Source organism: Bombina bombina, chromosome 6 (genome assembly GCF_027579735.1).
Source record: "Bombina bombina isolate aBomBom1 chromosome 6, aBomBom1.pri, whole genome shotgun sequence".
NCBI lineage: Eukaryota > Metazoa > Chordata > Amphibia > Anura > Bombinatoridae > Bombina > Bombina bombina.
In genome coordinates this window covers 739,775,893-739,797,275 of record NC_069504.1, presented here as the reverse complement: position 1 = coordinate 739,797,275, position 21,383 = coordinate 739,775,893, and the positions used below count along the sequence as shown (strand labels likewise).

Here is a 21,383-nt window from a genome sequence, read left to right as displayed (position 1 = left end):
ATCTAAAGGATTCCCTTGGGACAAGGTTAAGATTCCTAAGATTCTATCCTTCCTTCAAGAAGGATTGGAAAAAGGATTATCTGCAAGTTCCCTGAAGGGACAGATTTCTGCCTTGTCTGTGTTACTTCACAAAAAGCTGGCAGCTGTGCCAGATGTTCAAGCCTTTGTTCAGGCTCTGGTTAGAATTAAGCCTGTTTACAAACCTTTGACTCCTCCTTGGAGTCTCAATTTAGTTCTTTCAGTTCTTCAGGGGGTTCCGTTTGAACCCTTACATTCCGTTGATATTAAGTTATTATCTTGGAAAGTTTTGTTTTTAGTTGCAATTTCTTCTGCTAGAAGAGTTTCAGAATTATCTGCTCTGCAGTGTTCTCCTCCTTATCTGGTGTTCCATGCAGATAAGGTGGTTTTACGTACTAAACCTGGGTTTCTTCCAAAAAACATTAACCAGGAGATTATCGTACCTTCTCTGTGTCCGAAACCAGTTTCAAAGAAGGAACGTTTGTTGCACAATTTGGATGTTGTTCGCGCTCTAAAATTCTATTTAGATGCTACAAAGGATTTTAGACAAACATCTTCCTTGTTTGTTGTTTATTCCGGTAAAAGGAGAGGTCAAAAGGCAACTTCTACCTCTCTCTCTTTTTGGATTAAAAGCATCATCAGATTGGCTTACGAGACTGCCGGACGGCAGCCTCCCGAAAGAATCACAGCTCATTCCACTAGGGCTGTGGCTTCCACATGGGCCTTCAAGAACGAGGCTTCTGTTGATCAGATATGTAGGGCAGCGACTTGGTCTTCACTGCACACTTTTACCAAATTTTACAAGTTTGATACTTTTGCTTCTTCTGAGGCTATTTTTGGGAGAAAGGTTTTGCAAACCGTGGTGCCTTCCATTTAGGTGACCTGATTTGCTCCCTCCCTTCATCCGTGTCCTAAAGCTTTGGTATTGGTTCCCACAAGTAAGGATGACGCCGTGGACCGGACACACCTATGTTGGAGAAAACAGAATTTATGTTTACCTGATAAATTACTTTCTCCAACGGTGTGTCCGGTCCACGGCCCGCCCTGGTTTTTTTAATCAGGTCTGATAATTTATTTTCTTTAACTACAGTCACCACGGTACCATATGGTTTCTCCTATGCAAATATTCCTCCTTAACGTCGGTCGAATGACTGGGGTAGGCGGAGCCTAGGAGGGATCATGTGACCAGCTTTGCTGGGCTCTTTGCCATTTCCTGTTGGGGAAGAGAATATCCCACAAGTAAGGATGACGCCGTGGACCGGACACACCGTTGGAGAAAGTAATTTATCAGGTAAACATAAATTCTGTTTCTCTAACTACAGTCACCACGGTATCATATGGTTTCTCCTATGCATATTTCCTCCTGTCCGTCGGTCGAATGACTGGGGTAGGCGGAGCCTAGGAGGGATCATGTGACCAGCTTTGCTGGGCTCTTTGCCATTTCCTGTTGGGGAAGAGAATATCCCATAAGTAAGGATGACGCCGTGGACCGGACACACCGTTGGAGAAAGTAATTTATCAGGTAAGCATAAATTCTGTTTTTGACATATAGTATATTTTTGTTCTTTATTATCTTACTGTCTCTCCTTAGTCTTTCATTATATAGTTGCTCCCCCATCCGAATATATTTTTGATTACTAGCTTAGCCCTTTGCACAAGTTTTTTAGCATTTCCTTATCCAACACTGCACTTCCCTGTAAACATTTTTTTTACGATTTTATTATTTGTACTTGTAGGCTCGGGACCTCCTAACAGGAAAATCAATAACTGGAAAGGTTTTATCAGGTAAAAATTACAATGTTCCCCCTTTATCATAATTTGTAAGATTTCATGCCCTGATTTAGTGCTAATACTTGGTTTCAACTTGTTGCACCTTTACATCCTGGGCCTCTACTTAATCAATCAGTGGATTATGGAACTCTGATACCTGTACAATCAGGATTCACCACAGTTATGACTCAGGGAAAACAAAATAACTTTTTTTTGTGTTTCTTGTTTCTTCAGCTTACAAACGACCAACTCCCCCTCCTCAGACAGGATACCACCGTTACCAGTTTTTACTCTATATTCAGCCTCTAGGATCATCACCCCACCTTCTCCCTAATGAGGAAAAGTCTTTAGGTATGTTCTTTGTTGTTCTCTGTCCCAGACCAGATTAGAGGTTGGATAGGTACAATAATATTTATAATAGACAATATTTACAGGAGATTTAATGGACGTAAAGACAATAGTGATTTGTACAGTACAGTAATAGATAGGTTTATATATATAATTTCCTTCTTAATATAAGGAGAGTCACCGGTGTTCTGTGAAGGGACCAAACTTTGTAAAAGAGCGAACCATGTCACTTCCTGTGACGTTTCATCAGCTGTTGCACTCATTTTGCCCCTAATGCGCATGTGATCACATACCTGTCTGCATACGTCTCGGTGAAACTATTTAGACTTGTGAAATTCTGAAACCATTGTATAGCGCATGCGTGGGCTTTTCTATCACAAATGGTGGTGTTTTACTGAACGATGTTTATTGAACACTGTATGTGCATTATGGTGTGAAGCAGAAATAAATGTATACTTATTTAAAAATATTTATTTATATATAAACTCAAACATGGAACGATGTTTATTCGTCCCTGCATGATAAACAGCCACTCGGATATCGCCATTGCATGTCGTATTTTAAAGTAAACATAAGTGAAGTGCTTTGAATGTTTGTATGCGTTTCAAGATATATATAAATAAATATTTTTAAATAAGTATACATTTATTTCTGTTTCAAACCATAATGCACATACAGTGTTGCATAAACATCGTTCAATAAAACACCCCCATTTGTGATAGAAAAGGCCATGCATGCGCTATACAATGGTTTCAGAATTTCACAAGTCTAAATAGTTTCACCGTGACGTATGCGGCAAGGTATGTGATGACGCTGGCACGCATGCGCATTAGGGGCAAAATGAGTGCAACAGCTGATGAAACGTCACAGGAAGTGACATGGTTCGCTCTTTTACAAAGTTCGGTCCCTTCACAGAACACCGGCTTCATTCCTTACTGTTGGGAAATATTGAACCTGGCCACCAGGAAGAGGCAAAGACACCCCAGCCAAAGGCTTAAATACCTCTCCCACTTCCCCCATCCCCCAATCATTCTTTGCCTTTCGTCACAGGAGGATGGCAGAGAAGTGTCAGAAGATTTCGGAGTAGTTCCTTAGGTGGGGTATCCGCCCTTCGATATGGGACTGGAGTTTTAAGTAGTCTTGTCAGCCTCTCAGAGCATTGATGAAAGTTAGAGTCTGGAGATGCAGAGAGAGTCTTTCTGCGAACCTATCCAGACTGCCTGCTAACAGCCCCTTAAGCAATCAGTGTTGACAAGTTTCACTGCCTGCTCGTTTTCTTCACTCAAGTCCAGGTCAGGACCGATGCTACAAGACTGTCACACTTGAGAGGCTGTGTTTCTGTTTACATTTTTACATATGTTGGGAACGCTAGAAGATAGGGTCACAGTGTTGCTCCTTTTATCTTAATAGAATCATGGGTTAATATCTTCTGAGGGGGATTATTGAACAGTGGGGATTAATCAAATGTATTGCTTTGATTTTATGCTGCTTTATGTGAGAGATTTTATTGGCCTCATAGACTGTTTGTTATGTGGCTGGAACACACAGGTTTATACTTTCACTTGTAGATTGGCACACTTTTTCTCATAGCAGGGGCAGTCCTGCCTTGTGCACCATGTGACCGGGAGTGGTCTCACTTTCATTTTCTCTTTCCTGGCTGAGCTGGCTGTCGGAGAAGATCTCTGTATTGTCTGGGTCTAGGAGGTGGTGAGTGCCCCAGCCAATTGGGAGTATAAAGGTGCCATTTTTGTGATAAATATTTATTCTGTATCCTACTGTCATTATATTAAGCTATGGAGGATTCTGATATTCTGGAGGATACTCCCTCTATTCCAAATAGTAATACCTGTTTATATTTCTCCAACATAGGTGTGTCCGGTCCACGGCGTCATCCTTACTTGTGGGATATTCTCCTCCCCAACAGGAAATGGCAAAGAGCCCAGCAAAGCTGGTCACATGATCCCTCCTAGGCTCCGCCTTCCCCAGTCATTCTCTTTGCCGTTGTACAGGCAACATCTCCACGGAGATGGCTTAGAGTTTTTTAGTGTTTAACTGTAGTTTTTATTATTCAATCAAGAGTTTGTTATTTTAACATAGTGCTGGTATGTACTATTTACTCTGAAACAGAAAAGAGATGAAGATTTCTGTTTGTAAGAGGAAAATGATTTTAGCAACCGTTACTAAAATCGATGGCTGTTTCCACACAGGACTGTTGAGAGGAATTAACTTCAGTTGGGGGAAACAGTGAGCAGACTTTTGCTGCTTGAGGTATGACACATTTCTAACAAGACGATGTAATGCTGGAAGCTGTCATTTTCCCTATGGGATCCGGTAAGCCATTTTTTATTACATAAAGAAAAAAAAAGGGCTTCACAAGGGCTTTTAAGACTGTAGACATTTTCTGGGCTAAAACGATTTATATATAAGCATATTTTATACCCCATAGCCTTGAGGAATTATTTTAATCTTGGGAACTATGTAATATAACCGGCAGGCACTGTATTGGACACCTTATTCTCTAGGGGCTTTCCCTAATCATAGGCAGAGTCTCATTTTCGCGCCTCTATTGCGCACTTGTTTTTGGGAAGCATGACATGCAGATGCATGTGTGAGGAGCTCTGATACATAGAAAAGACTTTCTGAAGGCGTCATTTGGTATCGTATTCCCCTTTGGGCTTGGTTGGGTCTCAGCAAAGCAGATACCAGGGACTGTAAAGGGGTTAAATATAAAAACGGCTCCGGTTCCGTTATTTTAAGGGTTAAAGTTTCCAAATTTGGTGTGCAATACTCTTAAGGCTTTAAGACACTGTGGTGAAATTTTGGTGAATTTTGAACAATTCCTTCATACTTTTTCACATTTGCAGTAATAAAGTGTGTTCAGTTTAAAATTTAAAGTGACAGTAACGGTTTTATTTTAAAACGTTTTTTGTACTTTGTTATCAAGTTTATGCCTGTTTAACATGTCTGAACTACCAGATAGACTGTGTTCTGTATGTGGGGAAGCCAAGGTTCCTTCTCATTTAAATAGATGTGATTTATGTGACACAAAATTTAGAGAAAATGATGCCCAAGATGATTCCTCAAGTGAGGGGAGTAAGCATGGTACTGCATCATCCCCTCCTTCGTCTACACCAGTCTTGCCCACACAGGAGGCCCCTAGTACATCTAGTGCGCCAATACTCCTTACTATGCAACAATTAACGGCTGTAATGGATAATTCTATCAAAAACATTTTAGCCAAAATGCCCACTTATCAGCGAAAGCGCGACTGCTCTGTTTTAGAAAATACTGAAGAGCATGAGGACGCTGATGATATTGGTTCTGAAGTGCCCCTACACCAGTCTGAGGGGGCCAGGGAGGTTTTGTCTGAGGGAGAAATTTCAGATTCAGGGAAAATTTCTCAACAAGCTGAACCTGATGTGATTACATTTAAATTTAAATTGGAACATCTCCGCGCTCTGCTTAAGGAGGTGTTATCTACTCTGGATGATTGTGAGAATTTGGTCATTCCAGAGAAATTATGTAAAATGGACAAGTTCAAACGCACCACTATACCCATAGAAGATAGTTGTGCTTTCAAAGATCCTATGGATAAAAAATTAGAAGGTTTGCTTAAAAAGATGTTTGTTCAGCAAGGTTACCTTCTACAACCAATTTCATGCATTGTTCCTGTCACTACAGCAGCGTGTTTCTGGTTCGATGAACTAGAAAAGGCGCTCAATAATAATTCTTCTTCTTATGAGGAGATTATGGACAGAATTCATGCTCTCAAATTGGCTAATTCTTTCACCCTAGACGCCACTTTGCAATTGGCTAGGCTAGCGGCGAAAAATTCTGGTTTTGCTATTGTGGCGAGCAGAGCGCTTTGGCTAAAATCTTGGTCAGCGGATGCGTCTTCCAAGAACAAATTGCTTAACATTCCTTTCAAGGGGAAAACGCTGTTTGGCCCTGACTTGAAAGAGATTATCTCTGATATCACTGGGGGCAAGGGCCACGCCCTTCCTCAGGATAGGTCTTTCAAAGCCAAAAATAAACCTAATTTTCGTCCCTTTCGCAGAAACGGACCAGCCCCAAGTGCTACGTCCTCTAAGCAAGAGGGTAATACTTCTCAAGCCAAGCCAGCCTGGAGGCCAATGCAAGGCTGGAACAAAGGAAAGCAGGCCAAGAAACCTGCCACTGCTACCAAGACAGCATGAGATGTTGGCCCCCGATCCGGGACCGGATCTGGTGGGGGGCAGACTCTCTCTCTTCGCTCAGGCTTGGGCAAGAGATGTTCTGGATCCTTGGGCACTAGAAATAGTCTCCCAAGGTTATCTTCTGGAATTCAAGGGGCTTCCCCCAAAGGGGAGGTTCCATAGGTCTCAATTGTCTTCAGACCACATAAAAAAACAGGCATTCTTACATTGTGTAGAAGACCTGTTAAAAATGGGAGTGATTCATCCTGTTCCATTAGGAGAACAAGGGATGGGGTTCTACTCCAATCTGTTCGTAGTTCCCAAAAAAGAGGGAACATTCAGACCAATCTTAGATCTCAAGATCCTAAACAAGTTTCTCAAGGTTCCATCGTTCAAAATGGAAACCATTCGAACAATTCTTCCTTCCATCCAGGAAGGTCAATTCATGACCACGGTGGATTTAAAGGATGCATATCTACATATTCCTATCCACAAGGAACATCATCGGTTCCTAAGGTTCGCATTCCTGGACAAGCATTACCAGTTTGTGGCACTTCCGTTCGGATTAGCCACTGCTCCAAGAATTTTCACAAAGGTACTAGGGTCCCTTCTAGCGGTGCTAAGACCAAGGGGCATTGCAGTAGTACCTTACTTGGACGACATTCTGATTCAAGCGTCGTCCCTTCCACAAGCAAAGGCTCACACGGACATTGTCCTGGCCTTTCTCAGATCTCACGGGTGGAAAGTGAACGTAGAAAAAAGTTCTCTATCTCTGTCAACAAGGGTTCCCTTCTTGGAAACAATAATAGACTCCTTAGAAATGAGGATTTTTCTGACAGAGGCCAGAAAATCAAAACTTCTAAACTCTTGTCAAATACTTAATTCTGTTCCTCTTCCTTCCATAGCGCAGTGCATGGAAGTAATAGGTTTGATGGTAGCGGCAATGGACATAGTTCCTTTTGCGCGAATTCATCTAAGACCATTACAACTGTGCATGCTCAGTCAGTGGAATGGGGACTATACAGACTTGTCTCCGACGATACAAGTAGATCAGAGGACCAGAGATTCACTCCGTTGGTGGCTGTCCCTGGACAACCTGTCACAGGGGATGAGCTTCCGCAGACCAGAGTGGGTCATTGTCACGACCGACGCCAGTCTGGTGGGCTGGGGCGCGGTCTGGGGACCCCTGAAAGCTCAGGGTCTTTGGTCTCGGGAAGAATCTCTTCTCCCGATAAATATTCTGGAACTGAGAGCGATATTCAATGCTCTCAAGGCTTGGCCTCAGCTAGCAAAGGCCAAGTTCATACGGTTTCAATCAGACAACATGACGACTGTTGCGTACATCAACCATCAGGGGGGAACAAGGAGTTCCCTGGCGATGGAAGAAGTGACCAAAATCATCCAATGGGCGGAGACTCACTCCTGCCACTTGTCTGCAATCCACATCCCAGGAGTGGAAAATTGGGAAGCGGATTTTCTGAGTCGTCAGACATTTCATCCGGGGGAGTGGGAACTCCATCCGGAAATCTTTGCCCAAATTACTCAATTGTGGGGCATTCCAGACATGGATCTGATGGCCTCTCGTCAGAACTTCAAGGTTCCTTGCTACGGGTCCAGATCCAGGGATCCCAAGGCGACTCTAGTAGATGCACTAGTAGCACCTTGGACCTTCAAACTAGCTTATGTATTCCCGCCGTTTCCTCTCATCCCCAGGCTGGTAGCCAGGATCAATCAGGAGAGGGCATCGGTGATCTTGATAGCTCCTGCGTGGCCACGCAGGACTTGGTATGCAGACCTGGTGAATATGTCATCGGCTCCACCATGGAAGCTACCTTTGAGACGAGACCTTCTTGTTCAAGGTCCGTTCGAACATCCGAATCTGGTCTCACTCCAACTGACTGCTTGGAGATTGAACGCTTGATCTTATCAAAGCGAGGGTTCTCAGATTCTGTCATTGATACTCTTGTTCAGGCCAGAAAGCCTGTAACTAGAAAAATCTACCACAAAATATGGAAAAAATATATCTGTTGGTGTGAATCTAAAGGATTCCCTTGGGACAAGGTAAAAATTCCTAAGATTCTATCCTTTCTTCAAGAAGGTTTGGAGAAAGGATTATCTGCAAGTTCTTTGAAGGGACAGATTTCTGCCTTGTCTGTGTTACTTCACAAAAAGCTGGCAGCTGTGCCAGATGTTCAAGCCTTTGTTCAGGCTCTGGTTAGAATCAAGCCTGTTTACAAACCTTTGACTCCTCCTTGGAGTCTCAATTTAGTTCTTTCAGTTCTTCAGGGGGTTCCGTTTGAACCCTTACATTCCGTTGATATTAAGTTATTATCTTGGAAAGTTTTGTTTCTGGTTGCAATTTCTTCTGCTAGAAGAGTTTCAGAATTATCTGCTCTGCTGTGTTCTCCCCCTTATCTGGTGTTCCATGCAGATAAGGTGGTTTTACGTACTAAACCTGGTTTTCTTCCGAAAGTAGTTCGTGCTCTAAAATTCTATTTAGATGCTACAAAGGATTTTAGACAAACATCTTCTTTGTTTGTTGTTTATTCTGGTAAAAGGAGAGGTCAAAAAGCAACTTCTACCTCTCTTTTTGGATTAAAAGCATCATCAGATTGGCTTACGAGACTGCCGGACGGCAGCCTCCTGAAAGAATCACAGCTCATTCCACTAGGGCTGTGGCTTCCACATGGGCCTTCAAGAACGAGGCTTCTGTTGATCAGATATGTAAGGCAGCGACTTGGTCTTCACTGCACACTTTTACTAAATTTTACAAATTTGATACTTTTGCTTCTTCTGAGGCTATTTTTGGGAGAAAGGTTTTGCAAGCCGTGGTGCCTTCCATCTAGGTGACCTGATTTGCTCCCTCCCTTCATCCGTGTCCTAAAGCTTTGGTATTGGTTCCCACAAGTAAGGATGACGCTGTGGACCGGACACACCTATGTTGGAGAAAACAGAATTTATGTTTACCTGATAAATTACTTTCTCCAACGGTGTGTCCGGTCCACGGCCCGCCCTGGTTTTTTTAATCAGGTCTGATAATTTATTTTCTTTAACTACAGTCACCACGGTATCATATGATTTCTCCTATGCAAATATTCCTCCTTTACGTCGGTCGAATGACTGGGGAAGGCGGAGCCTAGGAGGGATCATGTGACCAGCTTTGCTGGGCTCTTTGCCATTTCCTGTTGGGGAGGAGAATATCCCACAAGTAAGGATGACGCCGTGGACCGGACACACCGTTGGAGAAAGTAATTTATCAGGTAAACATAAATTCTGTTTTTGAGGAGGCCTTGGTATGCACGCCCTCTCAACTATGTACCACATGCCTTGACAAAGTTATTAGGTCTAAGAAGGTTAACCCCTTTAGTACCACTGAGCCATCCACCTCTGAGGACTCCCCGGCCCGTGAGGTGCATACCCATCAGTCATCTCCCTCATCACATGCAGCTTCCCGTAGCACGCCTGATCCTCCATCTGGAGAGAGCCTTTTACCGTCAGACTTTACCGCACAGTTAAAAACGGTGGTGTCTGAGGCTCTTACTGCTTTACCGCGCCCTGCCAAGTGCAAGCAAAAGGTTAGACATTGCTCTCCTGCACAGGAGTCATTAAGTGATTTATTGGATTTATCTGTTTTTCAATTATCCAAGGATGAGTCACACTCTGAGACTTCAGAGGGTGAACTTTCTGGGTCAGAGTTTGCTACCTCAAAGCCTCCTGCTGCGGAGGAACCAGCCTTTAGATTTAAGATTGCTTACTTACTTTTTCTTCTAAGGGAGGTCCTGTCTACATTAGAGGTTCCGGAGGCCAAGCTGCCTGGCGAACCTTTGATTACTAAATTAGACAGAGTTTACCAGGACAGGGTAGTGCCGTTAAATTTTCATGTTCCTGTAAAAATAGCGAACATTATTAAAAACGAGTGGGATAGAATTGGATCTTCCTTTTCCCCTTCGTCTTCCTTTAAAAAATTATTCCCGGTCCCGGACTCTCAATTGGAGTTGTGGGGTTCCGTCCCTAAGGTGGATGGCCCTATCTCCACACTGGCCAAACGTACTACTATCCCGCTTGAGGATAGCTAGTCGTTCAGAGAGCCGATGGATAAGAAGATGGAAACTTTTCTAAGAAAAATGTTTCAACATAGGGGTTACTTGTTTCAACCGGCAGCGGCTGTTTACTCGGTTGCTGGAGCTGCGGCCTATTGGTGCGACTCCTTAGCAGAATTGATCGAAGTGGAGGGTCCCCTCAACGTTATCCAGGAAAGAATTAAAACCTTGAGAATTGCTAATTCTTTTATCCGTGATGCAAACATGCAGATTATTAGCCTAAATGCTAAGGTTTCTGGCTTTTAATGTGCAGACCCGTCAGGCGCTCTGGCTAAAGTCCTGGTCTGCGGATATGACTTCTAAGTCTAGACACCTTTCCCTTCCTTTTGAGGGAAATATTTCTCTTGTAAGGTGTATCCAGTCCACGGGTTCATCCATTACTTGTGGGATATTCTCCTTCCCAACAGGAAGCTGCAAGAGGACACCCACAGCAGAGCTGTCTATATAGCTCCTCCCCTAACAGACCCCCAGTCATTCTCTTGCAGCTCTCGACAAGATAGGAAGTATCAAGAGATATGTGGTGACTTAGTGTAGTTTTACCTTCAATCAATAGTTTGTTATTTTTAAACGGTACCGGCGTTGTACTGTTTTACTCTCAGGCAGAATTTAGAAGAAGAATCTGCCTGGAGGTTGATGATCTTAGCAGTTTGTAACTAAGGTCCATTGCTGTTCTCACGCATAACTGAAGAGTATGGGAAAGACTTCAGTTGGGGGAACGGTTTGCAGAGTACCTGCTTTGAGGTATGTTCAGTATATTTATTTCTAGAGAGATGATAAGATCTAGAAAATGCTGACAGAGCCTTGTATAATTGAGGTAAGCCTGATGCAGTGATTTAACAACGACTGGGATCATGCTTACAAAAAAGGGTAATATTCATGTTAATACTCATATTTCTTAGTGACAAAACGTTTACATGTGATATAGAAAAAACTTTTTTTCTCTGAGGGTGATAAATCATTTTTTTGGGGCCTAGTTTCCACATGGCTAGTCAGATACACCTAGGAGTATTTCTTCTGTTAAGTGTGATCAGTCCACGGGTCATCATTACTTCTGGGATATTACTCCTCCCCAACAGGAAGTGCAAGAGGATTCACCCAGCAGAGCTGCATATAGCTCCTCCCCTCTACGTCACTCCCAGTCATTCTCTTGCACCCAACGACTAGATAGGATGTGTGAGAGGACTATGGTGATTATATTTAGTTTTATATCTTCAATCAAAAGTTTGTTATTTTAAAATAGCACCGGAGTGTGTTATTATCTCTCTGGCAGAGTTTGAAGAAGAATCTACCAGAGTTTTTGTTATGATTTTAGCCGGAGTAGTTAAGATCATATTGCTGTTTCTCGGCCATCTGAGGAGAGGTAAACTTCAGATCAGGGGACAGCGGGCAGATGAATCTGCATAGAGGTATGTAGCAGTTTTTATTTTCTGACAATGGAATTGATGAGAAAATCCTGCCATACCGATATAATGTCATGTATGTATACTTTACACTTCAGTATTCTGGGGAATGGTACTTCACTAGAATTACACTGTAAGAAATACATAAAGCTGTTTAATAACTAGAGATTATGTTTAACGTTTTTGCTGGAATGTAAAATCGTTTTCGTTTGCTGAGGTACTGAGTGAATAAATGTTTGGGCACTATTTTTCCACTTGGCAGTTGCTTAATCTGTTTTCTGACAGTTTCTGTTCTCCCTCACTGCTGTGTGTGAGGGGGAGGGGCTGTTTTTTGGCGCTTTTACTATGCATCAAATATTTCAGTCAGCAACTCATTGTATTCCCTGCATGATCCGGTTCATCTCTACAGAGCTCAGGGGTCTTCAAAACTTATTTTGAGGGAGGTAATTTCTCTCAGCAGAGCTGTGAGAATTATAGTTTGACTGAGATAAAAAACGTTTATTCTGTAATTTGTTTCCTGCTTTCAGAATTTGTTATCTTTGCTAATGGGATTAAACCTTTGCTAAAGTTGTGTTGTTTACAAGGATTGAGGCTATAACTGTTTCAATTTATTAATTTTCAACTGTCATAGATCTTCTGTGCTTCTTAAAGGCACAGTACGTTTTAATATTATTCTAATTGAATTGTATTTCCAAGTTGCAAGTTTATTTGCTAGTGTGTTAAGCATGTCTGATTCAGAGGATGATACCTGTGTCATTTGTTGCAATGCCAAAGTGGAGCCCAATAGAAATTTATGTACTAACTGTATTGATGCTACTTTAAATAAAAATCAATCTGTACAAATTGAACAAATTTCACCAAACAACGAGGGGAGAGTTATGCCGACTAACTCGCCTCACGTGTCAGTACCTACATCTCCCGCTCAGAGGGAGGTGCGTGATATTGTAGCGCCGAGTACATCTGGGCGGCCATTACAAATCACATTACAGGATATGGCTACTGTTATGACTGAGGTTTTGGCTAAATTACCAGAACTAAGAGGTAAGCGTGATCACTCTGGGGTGAGAACAGAGTGCGCTGATAATATTAGGGCCATGTCAGACACTGCGTCACAGGTGGCAGAACATGAGGACGGAGAACTTCATTCTGTGGGTGACGGTTCTGATCCAAACAGACTGGATTCAGATATTTCAAATTTTAAATTTAAACTGGAAAACCTCCGTGTATTACTAGGGGAGGTGTTAGCGGCTCTGAATGATTGTAACACAGTTGCAATACCAGAGAAAATGTGTAGGTTGGATAAATATTTTACGGTACCGACGAGTACTGAGGTTTTTCCTATACCTAAGAGACTTACTGAAATTGTTACTAAGGAGTGGGATAGACCCGGTGTGCCGTTCTCACCCCCTCCGATATTTAGAAAAATGTTTCCAATAGACGCCACCACAAGGGACTTATGGCAAACGGTCCCTAAGGTGGAGGGAGCAGTTTCTACCTTAGCTAAGCGTACCACTATCCCGGTGGAGGATAGCTGTGCTTTTTCAGATCCAATGGATAAAAAGTTAGAGGGTTACCTTAAGAAAATGTTTGTTCAACAAGGTTTTATATTGCAACCCCTTGCATGCATTGCGCCGATCACGGCTGCAGCGGCATTCTGGATTGAGTCTCTGGAAGAGAACATTGGTTCAGCTACTCTGGACGACATTACGGACAGGCTTAGAGTCCTTAAACTAGCTAATTAATTCATTTCGGAGGCCGTAGTACATCTTACTAAACTTATGGCGAAGAATTCAGGATTCGCCATTCAGGCACGCAGGGCGCTGTGGCTAAAATCCTGGTCAGCTGATGTTACTTCTAAGTCTAAATTGCTTAATATACCTTTCAAAGGGCAGACCTTATTCGGGCCCGGGTTGAAAGAGATTATCGCTGACATTACAGGAGGTAAAGGCCATGCCCTGCCTCAGGACAAAGCCAAAGCCAAGACTAGACAGTCTAATTTTCGTTCCTTTCGTAATTTCAAAGCAGGAGCAGCATCAACTTCCTCTGCACCAAAACAGGAAGGAGCTGTTGCTCGCTACAGACAAGGCTGGAAACCTAACCAGTCCTGGAACAAGGGCAAGCAGACTAGGAAACCTGCTGCTGCCCCTAAAACAGCATGAATTGAGGGCCCCCGATCCGGGATCGGATCTAGTGGGGGGCAGACTTTCTCTCTTCGCCCAGGCTTGGGCAAGAGATGTTCAGGATCCCTGGGCGCTAGAGATAATATCTCAGGGATACCTTCTGGACTTCAAATACTCTCCTCCAAGAGAGAGATTTCATCTGTCAAGATTGTCAACAATCCAGACAAAGAAAGAGGCGTTTCTACGCTGCGTACAAGAGCTCTTGTTAATGGGAGTAATCCATCCAGTTCCACGATCAGAACAGGGACAGGGGTTTTACTCAAATCTGTTTGTGGTTCCCAAAAAAGAGGGAACTTTCAGACCAATCCTGGACTTAAAGATCCTAAACAAATTCCTAAGAGTTCCATCGTTCAAGATGGAGACTATTCTGACAATTTTACCTATGATCCAAGAAGGTCAGTACATGACCACTGTAGATTTAAAAGATGCTTACCTTCACATACCGATTCACAAAGATCATTATCGGTACCTAAGGTTTGCCTTCCTAGACAGGCATTACCAGTTTGTGGCTCTTCCATTCGGATTGGCTACAGCTCCAAGAATCTTCACAAAGGTTCTGGGTGCTCTTCTGGCGGTACTAAGACCGCGGGGAATCTCGGTAGCTCCATACCTAGACGACATTCTGATACAAGCTTCAAGCTTTCAAACTGCCAAGTCTCATACAGAGTTAGTGCTGGCATTTCTAAGGTCACATGGATGGAAGGTGAACGAAAAGAAAAGTTCAGTCGTTCCACTCACAAGAGTTCCCTTCCTGGGGACTCTTATAGATTCTGTAGAAATGAAGATTTACCTGACAGAGGACAGGCTAACAAGACTTCAAAGTGCTTGCCGCACCCTTCATTCCATTCAACACCCGTCAGTGGCTCAATGCATGGAGGTAATCGGCTTAATTGTAGCGGCAATGGACATAGTACCCTTTGCACGCTTACACCTCAGACCACTGCAACTGTGCATGCTAAGTCAGTGGAATGGGGATTACTCAGACTTATCCCCTTCTCTGAATCTGGATCAAGAGACCAGAAATTCTCTTCTATGGTGGCTTTCTCGGCCACATCTGTCCAGGGGGATGCCATTCAGCAGACCAGACTGGACAATTGTAACAACAGACGCCAGCCTTCTAGGTTGGGGTGCCGTCTGGAATTCTCTGAAGGCTCAGGGACAATGGAGTCAGGAGGAGAGTCTCCTGCCAATAAACATTCTGGAATTGAGAGCAGTTCTCAATGCCCTCCTGGCTTGGCCCCAGTTGACAACTCGGGGGTTCATCAGGTTTCAGTCGGACAACATCACGACTGTAGCTTACATCAACCATCAGGGAGGGACAAGAAGCTCCCTAGCTATGATGGAAGTATCAAAGATAATTCGCTGGGCAGAGTCTCACTCTTGCCACCTGTCAGCAATCCACATCCCGGGAGTGGAGAACTGGGAGGCGGATTTCTTAAGTCGTCAGACTTTTCATCCGGGGGAGTGGGAACTTCATCCGGAGGTCTTTGCCCAAATACTTCGACGTTGGGGCAAACCAGAGATAGATCTCATGGCGTCTCGACAGAACGCCAAGCTTCCTCGTTACGGGTCCAGATCCAGGGATCCAGGAGCAGTCCTGATAGATGCTCTGACAGCACCTTGGGACTTCAGGATGGCTTACGTGTTTCCACCCTTTCCGTTGCTTCCTCGATTGATTGCCAGAATCAAACAAGAGAGAGCATCAGTGATTCTAATAGCACCTGCGTGGCCACGCAGGACTTGGTATGCAGACCTGGTGGACATGTCATCCTGTCCACCTTGGTCTCTACCTCTGAAACAGGACCTTCTGATACAGGGTCCCTTCAAACATCAAAATCTAACTTCTCTGAAGCTGACTGCTTGGAAATTGAACGCTTGATTTTATCAAGACGTGGGTTTTCTGAGTCAGTTATTGATACCTTAATACAGGCTAGGAAACCTGTTACCAGAAAGATTTACCATAAGATATGGCGTAAATACCTATATTGGTGTGAATCCAAAGGTTACTCTTGGAGTAAGGTTAGGATTCCTAGGATATTGTCTTTTCTACAAGAAGGTTTAGAAAAGGGTTTATCTGCTAGTTCTTTAAAGGGACAGATCTCAGCTCTGTCCATTCTGTTACACAAACGTCTGTCAGAAGTTCCTGACGTCCAGGCTTTTTGTCAGGCTTTAGCCAGGATTAAGCCTGTATTTAAAACTGTTGCTCCACCATGGAGTTTAAACCTTGTTCTTAATGTTTTACAGGGCGTTCCGTTTGAACCCCTTCATTCCATTGATATAAAGTTGTTATCTTGGAAAGTTCTATTTTTAATGGCTATTTCCTCGGCTCGAAGAGTCTCTGAATTATCAGCCTTACATTGTGATTCTCCTTATTTGATTTTTCATTCGGATAAGGTAGTCCTGCGTACTAAACCTGGGTTCTTACCTAAGGTAGTTACTAACAGGAATATCAATCAAGAGATTGTTGTTCCTTCTTTATGCCCAAATCCTTCTTCAAAGAAGGAACGTCTACTGCACAACCTGGATGTAGTCCGTGCTCTAAAATTTTACTTACAGGCAACTAAGGAATTTCGACAAACGTCTTCTCTGTTTGTCATTTACTCTGGGCAGAGGAGAGGTCAAAAAGCTTCCGCTACCTCTCTTTCTTTTTGGCTTCGTAGCATAATTCGTTTAGCCTATGAGACTGCCGGACAGCAGCCTCCTGAAAGAATTACAGCTCATTCTACTAGAGCTGTGGCTTCCACTTGGGCCTTCAAGAATGAGGCCTCTGTTGAACAGATTTGCAAGGCTGCAACTTGGTCTTCGCTTCATACTTTTTCCAAATTTTACAAATTTGACACTTTTGCTTCATCGGAGGCTATTTTTGGGAGAAAGGTTCTTCAGGCAGTGGTTCCTTCTGTATAAAGAGCCTGCCTATCCCTCCCGTCATCCGTGTACTTTTGCTTTGGTATTGGTATCCCAGAAGTAATGATGACCCGTGGACTGATCACACTTAACAGAAGAAAACATAATTTATGCTTACCTGATAAATTCCTTTCTTCTGTAGTGTGATCAGTCCACGGCCCGCCCTTTTTTTAAGGCAGGTAAATATTTTTTAATTTATACTCCAGTCACCACTTCACCCTTGGCTTTTCCTTTCTCGTTGGTCCTTGGTCGAATGACTGGGAGTGACGTAGAGGGGAGGAGCTATATGCAGCTCTGCTGGGTGAATCCTCTTGCACTTCCTGTTGGGGAGGAGTAATATCCCAGAAGTAATGATGACCCGTGGACTGATCACACTACAGAAGAAAGGAATTTATCAGGTAAGCATAAATTATGTTTTTCTTAAGGCCCTCTGACATCGAGTGCATGGTGGGAGGGGCCTATTTTTGCGCTCTAGATGCGCAGTTCATATTCAGACTGAGACATCCAGCTTCCCTAAAGGAGTCCTCTGGCATCTGAGGACCACTATAGAGGCTTATTCCTTTCCTAAATTGTATTTGAGGGCAGGTAGGAGCCACAGCAGAGCTGTAGCAAGGTGTTTAACTGTTTATTAACGTTTTTTAACGTTTTTCAAATCCGGTTTGGGGCCTAAAGGGTTAATCATCCATTTGCAAGTGGGTGCAATGCTGCTTTAGTCCCTTATACACACTGTAAACATTTTGAAGAGTTTACTACTTTTTAACACTGTTTTGCAGTTTATGTGATAGTTTTTTTCTCTTAAAGGCACAGTACCGTTTTTATTTAATTGCTGTTTCACATTTATTTAAGTGTTTTACAAGCTTGCTAGTCTCATTACTAGTCTGTTAAACATGTCTGACATAGAGGAAACTCCTTGTTCAATATGTTTAGAAGCCATTGTGGAACCCCCTCTTAGAATGTGTACCAAATGTACTGAACTTTCTATAACTTATAAAGACCATATTATGGCATTTAAAGATTTATCACCAGAGGTTTCTCAGACTGACAAAAGGGAGGTTATGCCATCTAGCTCTCCCTACGTGTGAGAACCTATAACTCCCGCTCAAGTGACGCCAAGTACATCTAACGCGTCCAATGCGTTTACCTTACAAGACATGCCGGCAGTTATGAATCATACCCTCACAGAGGTATTGTCCAAACTGCCAGGGTTACAAGGAAAGCGAGACAGCTCTGGGGCTAGAACAATACAGAGCTTTGTGACGCTTTAGTAGCTATGTCCGATATACCCTCACAATGCTCCGAAGCCGTGGTAAGGGATTTGCTATCTGAGGGTGAGATTTCAGATTCAGGGAAGACGTTACTTCAGTCCGATTCTGAAATGACAGCCTTTAAATTTAAGCTTGAACACCTCCGCTTATTGCTCAGGGAGGTTTTAGCGACTCTGGATGATTGTGACCCCATTGTAGTTCCAGAGAAATTATGTAAAATGGACAAATACTTTGCAGTGCCTGTTTACACTGATGTTTTCCCAGTCCCTAAGAGGTTTTTGGAAATTATTACTAAGGAATGGGATAGACCAGGTGTACCGTTCTCTCCCCCTCCTGCTTTTAAAAAGATGTTTCCCATAGATGCCGCCATACGGGACTCGTGGCAGACGGTCCCTAAGGTGGAGGGAGCAGTCCCTACCCTAGCTAAGCGTACAACTATCCCGGTCGAGGACAGTTGTGCTTTCTTAGATCCTATGGATAAATTTTTTTTATCCATCAAGGTTTTATTCTCCAGCCTCTTGCATGCATTGCCCCAGTTACTGCAGCAGCAGCTTTTTGGTTCGAGTCTCTTGAGGAGGCTCTACAGGTGGAGACCCCGTTAGATGATATTTTAGACAGGATTAAAGTTCTCAAGTTAGCTAATTCCTTTATTTCTGACGCCGTTTCTCCAACATTGGTGTGTCCGGTCCACGGCGTCATCCATTACTTGTGGGATATTCTCCTCCCCTACAGGGAAAGGCAAGGAGAGCACACAGCAGAGCTGTCCATATAGCTCCCCCTCTAGCTCCGCCCCCAAGTCATTCTCCTTGCCGCTCTGAACAAGTAGCATCTCCTCGGGGATGGTGAGGAGTTTGTGGTGTTAGTTGTAGTTTTTTATATCTTCTATCAAGAGTTTGTTATTTTAAAATAGTGCTGGCTTGTACTATTTACTCTACAACAGAAAAGTGATGAAGATTTCTGTTAAGAGGAATATGATTTTAGCACAAGTAACTAGAATCCATTGCTGTTACCACGCAGGACTGTTGAAACAAGAGAACTTCAGTTGGGGGTAACAGTTTGCAGACTCATCTGCTTCAGGTATGACTAGTCTCCTTCTAACAACACAGGCTAATGCTAGATGACAGTCATTTTTCCCCTCAGGGAAAATGGTAAGCCATTTTTCTTTCACCTCAGCAAAAAAGATAACAGGCTTCCCCTTTTTGATTTTTATGCTGGTAGACACTGTTAGGGGCAAAATCGATTGGTTTTTATTACAATATCATGGCATTTGAACTGTTTTATAAGCTCATATACACTTGGGAACGTTTTTTATTGATCTGGCATGTTTTAGACACCTAAATCTAGTCAGGAAGGCCCCTTCACTCTAGTGTGCTGAGGGAGGAAGCCTCATTTTGGTGCTTCAGCTGTGCAGTTGATTTCAAGGCAGTGCATGCAGTTTTCATGTGAGAGGGTCCTGTGACTCAGAAAGTGACTCCAGAAGGCTTATTTCTGTGGATGATTGACCCCTAAGGAAGGTAAAATGCTGCAGCAATACTGTAGCAGGGATTGTAGTGTATAAAAACGGTTAAATCCAACAATTAGCTCTGGTTTGCTTGTTTTAAGAGCTAGAGTCTCCATATTTGCTGTGCAATACTTTCTAAGCATTAAGACACTGGGGTCCAAATTTCATAAAAATCGGATATTGCCTTCATAGTTTTTTGAACATTCAGAAATAAAGTGTGTAATGTTATTATTTAAAGAGACAGTAACGTTTTTGTTTAAAATCGTTTTTATTGCATTGTTTGCCTGCCTAAATCTGTTTAACATGTCTATGCCATCAGATAACCTATGTTCTGTGTGTGTAGAGACAAATGTGTTCCCCCTTTGAGTGTTTGTGATAAGTGTGCCATAGCGTCCAAACAAAATAAGGACAGCTCTGTTACATTTCATAATGTTGCCCAAGATAATTTATCTAATGAAGGTAGTGAGGATAATTCTACATCCTCTCCTTCTGTGTCTACACCAGCTTTGCCCGCGCAGGCGACACCTAGCGCGCCAGTGCTTATTTCTATGCAACAATTAACAGCAGTAGTGGATAATTCTATAGCAAATCTTTTATCCAAACTGCCAGCATTTCAGAGAAAGCGTGATTGTTCAGTTTTAAATACAGATAAAAAAAAGGATGAACAATCAGACGCTGACGATGCCTTATCTATTTTACCCTCACATCAATCGGAATTGGCTGTGAGGGAAGGGCTGTCTGAGGGTGAAATTTCAGACTCAGGAAAAATTTCTCAACAGGCAGAACCTGATATAGTAGCATTTAAATTTAAGCTAGAACATCTCCGCGCTTTGCTTAAGGAGGTATTAGCTACTCTGGATGACTGTGATTCTGTAGTAGTACCAGAGAAGTTGTGCAAATTGGACAAATTTTTAGAGGTCCCAGTGCACGAAGACGCTTTCCAATACCCAAGAGGGTAGCGAGCATAGTGGATAAGGAGTGGGAGAAGCCAGGTGTACCCTTTGCCCCACCTCCTATATTTAAGAAAATGTTTCCCATAGTAGACCCTAGAAGGGACGCATGGCAGACGGTCCCGAAGGTTGAGGGAGCTGTTTCAACACTAGCGAAGCGCACAACTATTCCTATAGAGGACAGCTGCGCTTTCAAAGATCCTATGGATAAAAATTGGAAGGATTGCTTAAAAAAGATTTTTGTTCAACAAGGGTTCATCCTTCAACCAGCTACGTGTGTGTTATTACTGTCACTTCAGCGGCGTCCTTTTGGTTCGAGGAACTAGAAAGGTCGCTCCAGAAAGAGACTTCCTATGAAGAAGTCATGGACAGAATTCACGCATTAAAGTTAGCTAATTCCTTTATATTGGATGCCGCTTTTCAAATAACGAAATTGGCGGCGAAAAACTCAGGTTTTGCTATAGTAGCGCGGAGGGCGCTTTGGCTAAAATCCTGGTCGGCAGATGTGTCGTCCAAGACTAAGTTACTTAATATTCCTTTCAAGGGTAAGACCCTTTTTGGGCCGGAATTGAAGGAAATTATTTCAGACATCACTGGGGGTAAGGGCCATGCCCTCCCACAGGATAGGCCTTTTAAGGCTAAGAACAAGTCTAATTTTCGTTCCTTTCACAATTTCAGGAACGGACCGGCTAATAACTCCACTGCCGCTAGACAAGAAGGTAACGCGGCCCAGCCCAAACCCGCTTGGAAGCCCATGCAAGGCTGGAACAAG

General features: G+C 43.1%; 1 protein-coding gene across 2 annotated transcripts in view; it reads left to right on the top strand.

Moving 5' to 3' along the window:
* PEBP4 (phosphatidylethanolamine binding protein 4) overlaps window positions 1-21,383 on the top strand; it is a 594,014-nt gene that overhangs the window by 367,582 nt on the left and 205,049 nt on the right. For both annotated transcript variants that reach the window (XM_053717977.1, XM_053717978.1), the window contains 2 exons: window positions 1,755-1,803; window positions 2,023-2,139. In XM_053717977.1, coding sequence (XP_053573952.1) covers window positions 1,755-1,803; window positions 2,023-2,139 — 166 coding nt within the window. The remainder of the gene's footprint in view (window positions 1-1,754; window positions 1,804-2,022; window positions 2,140-21,383) is intronic.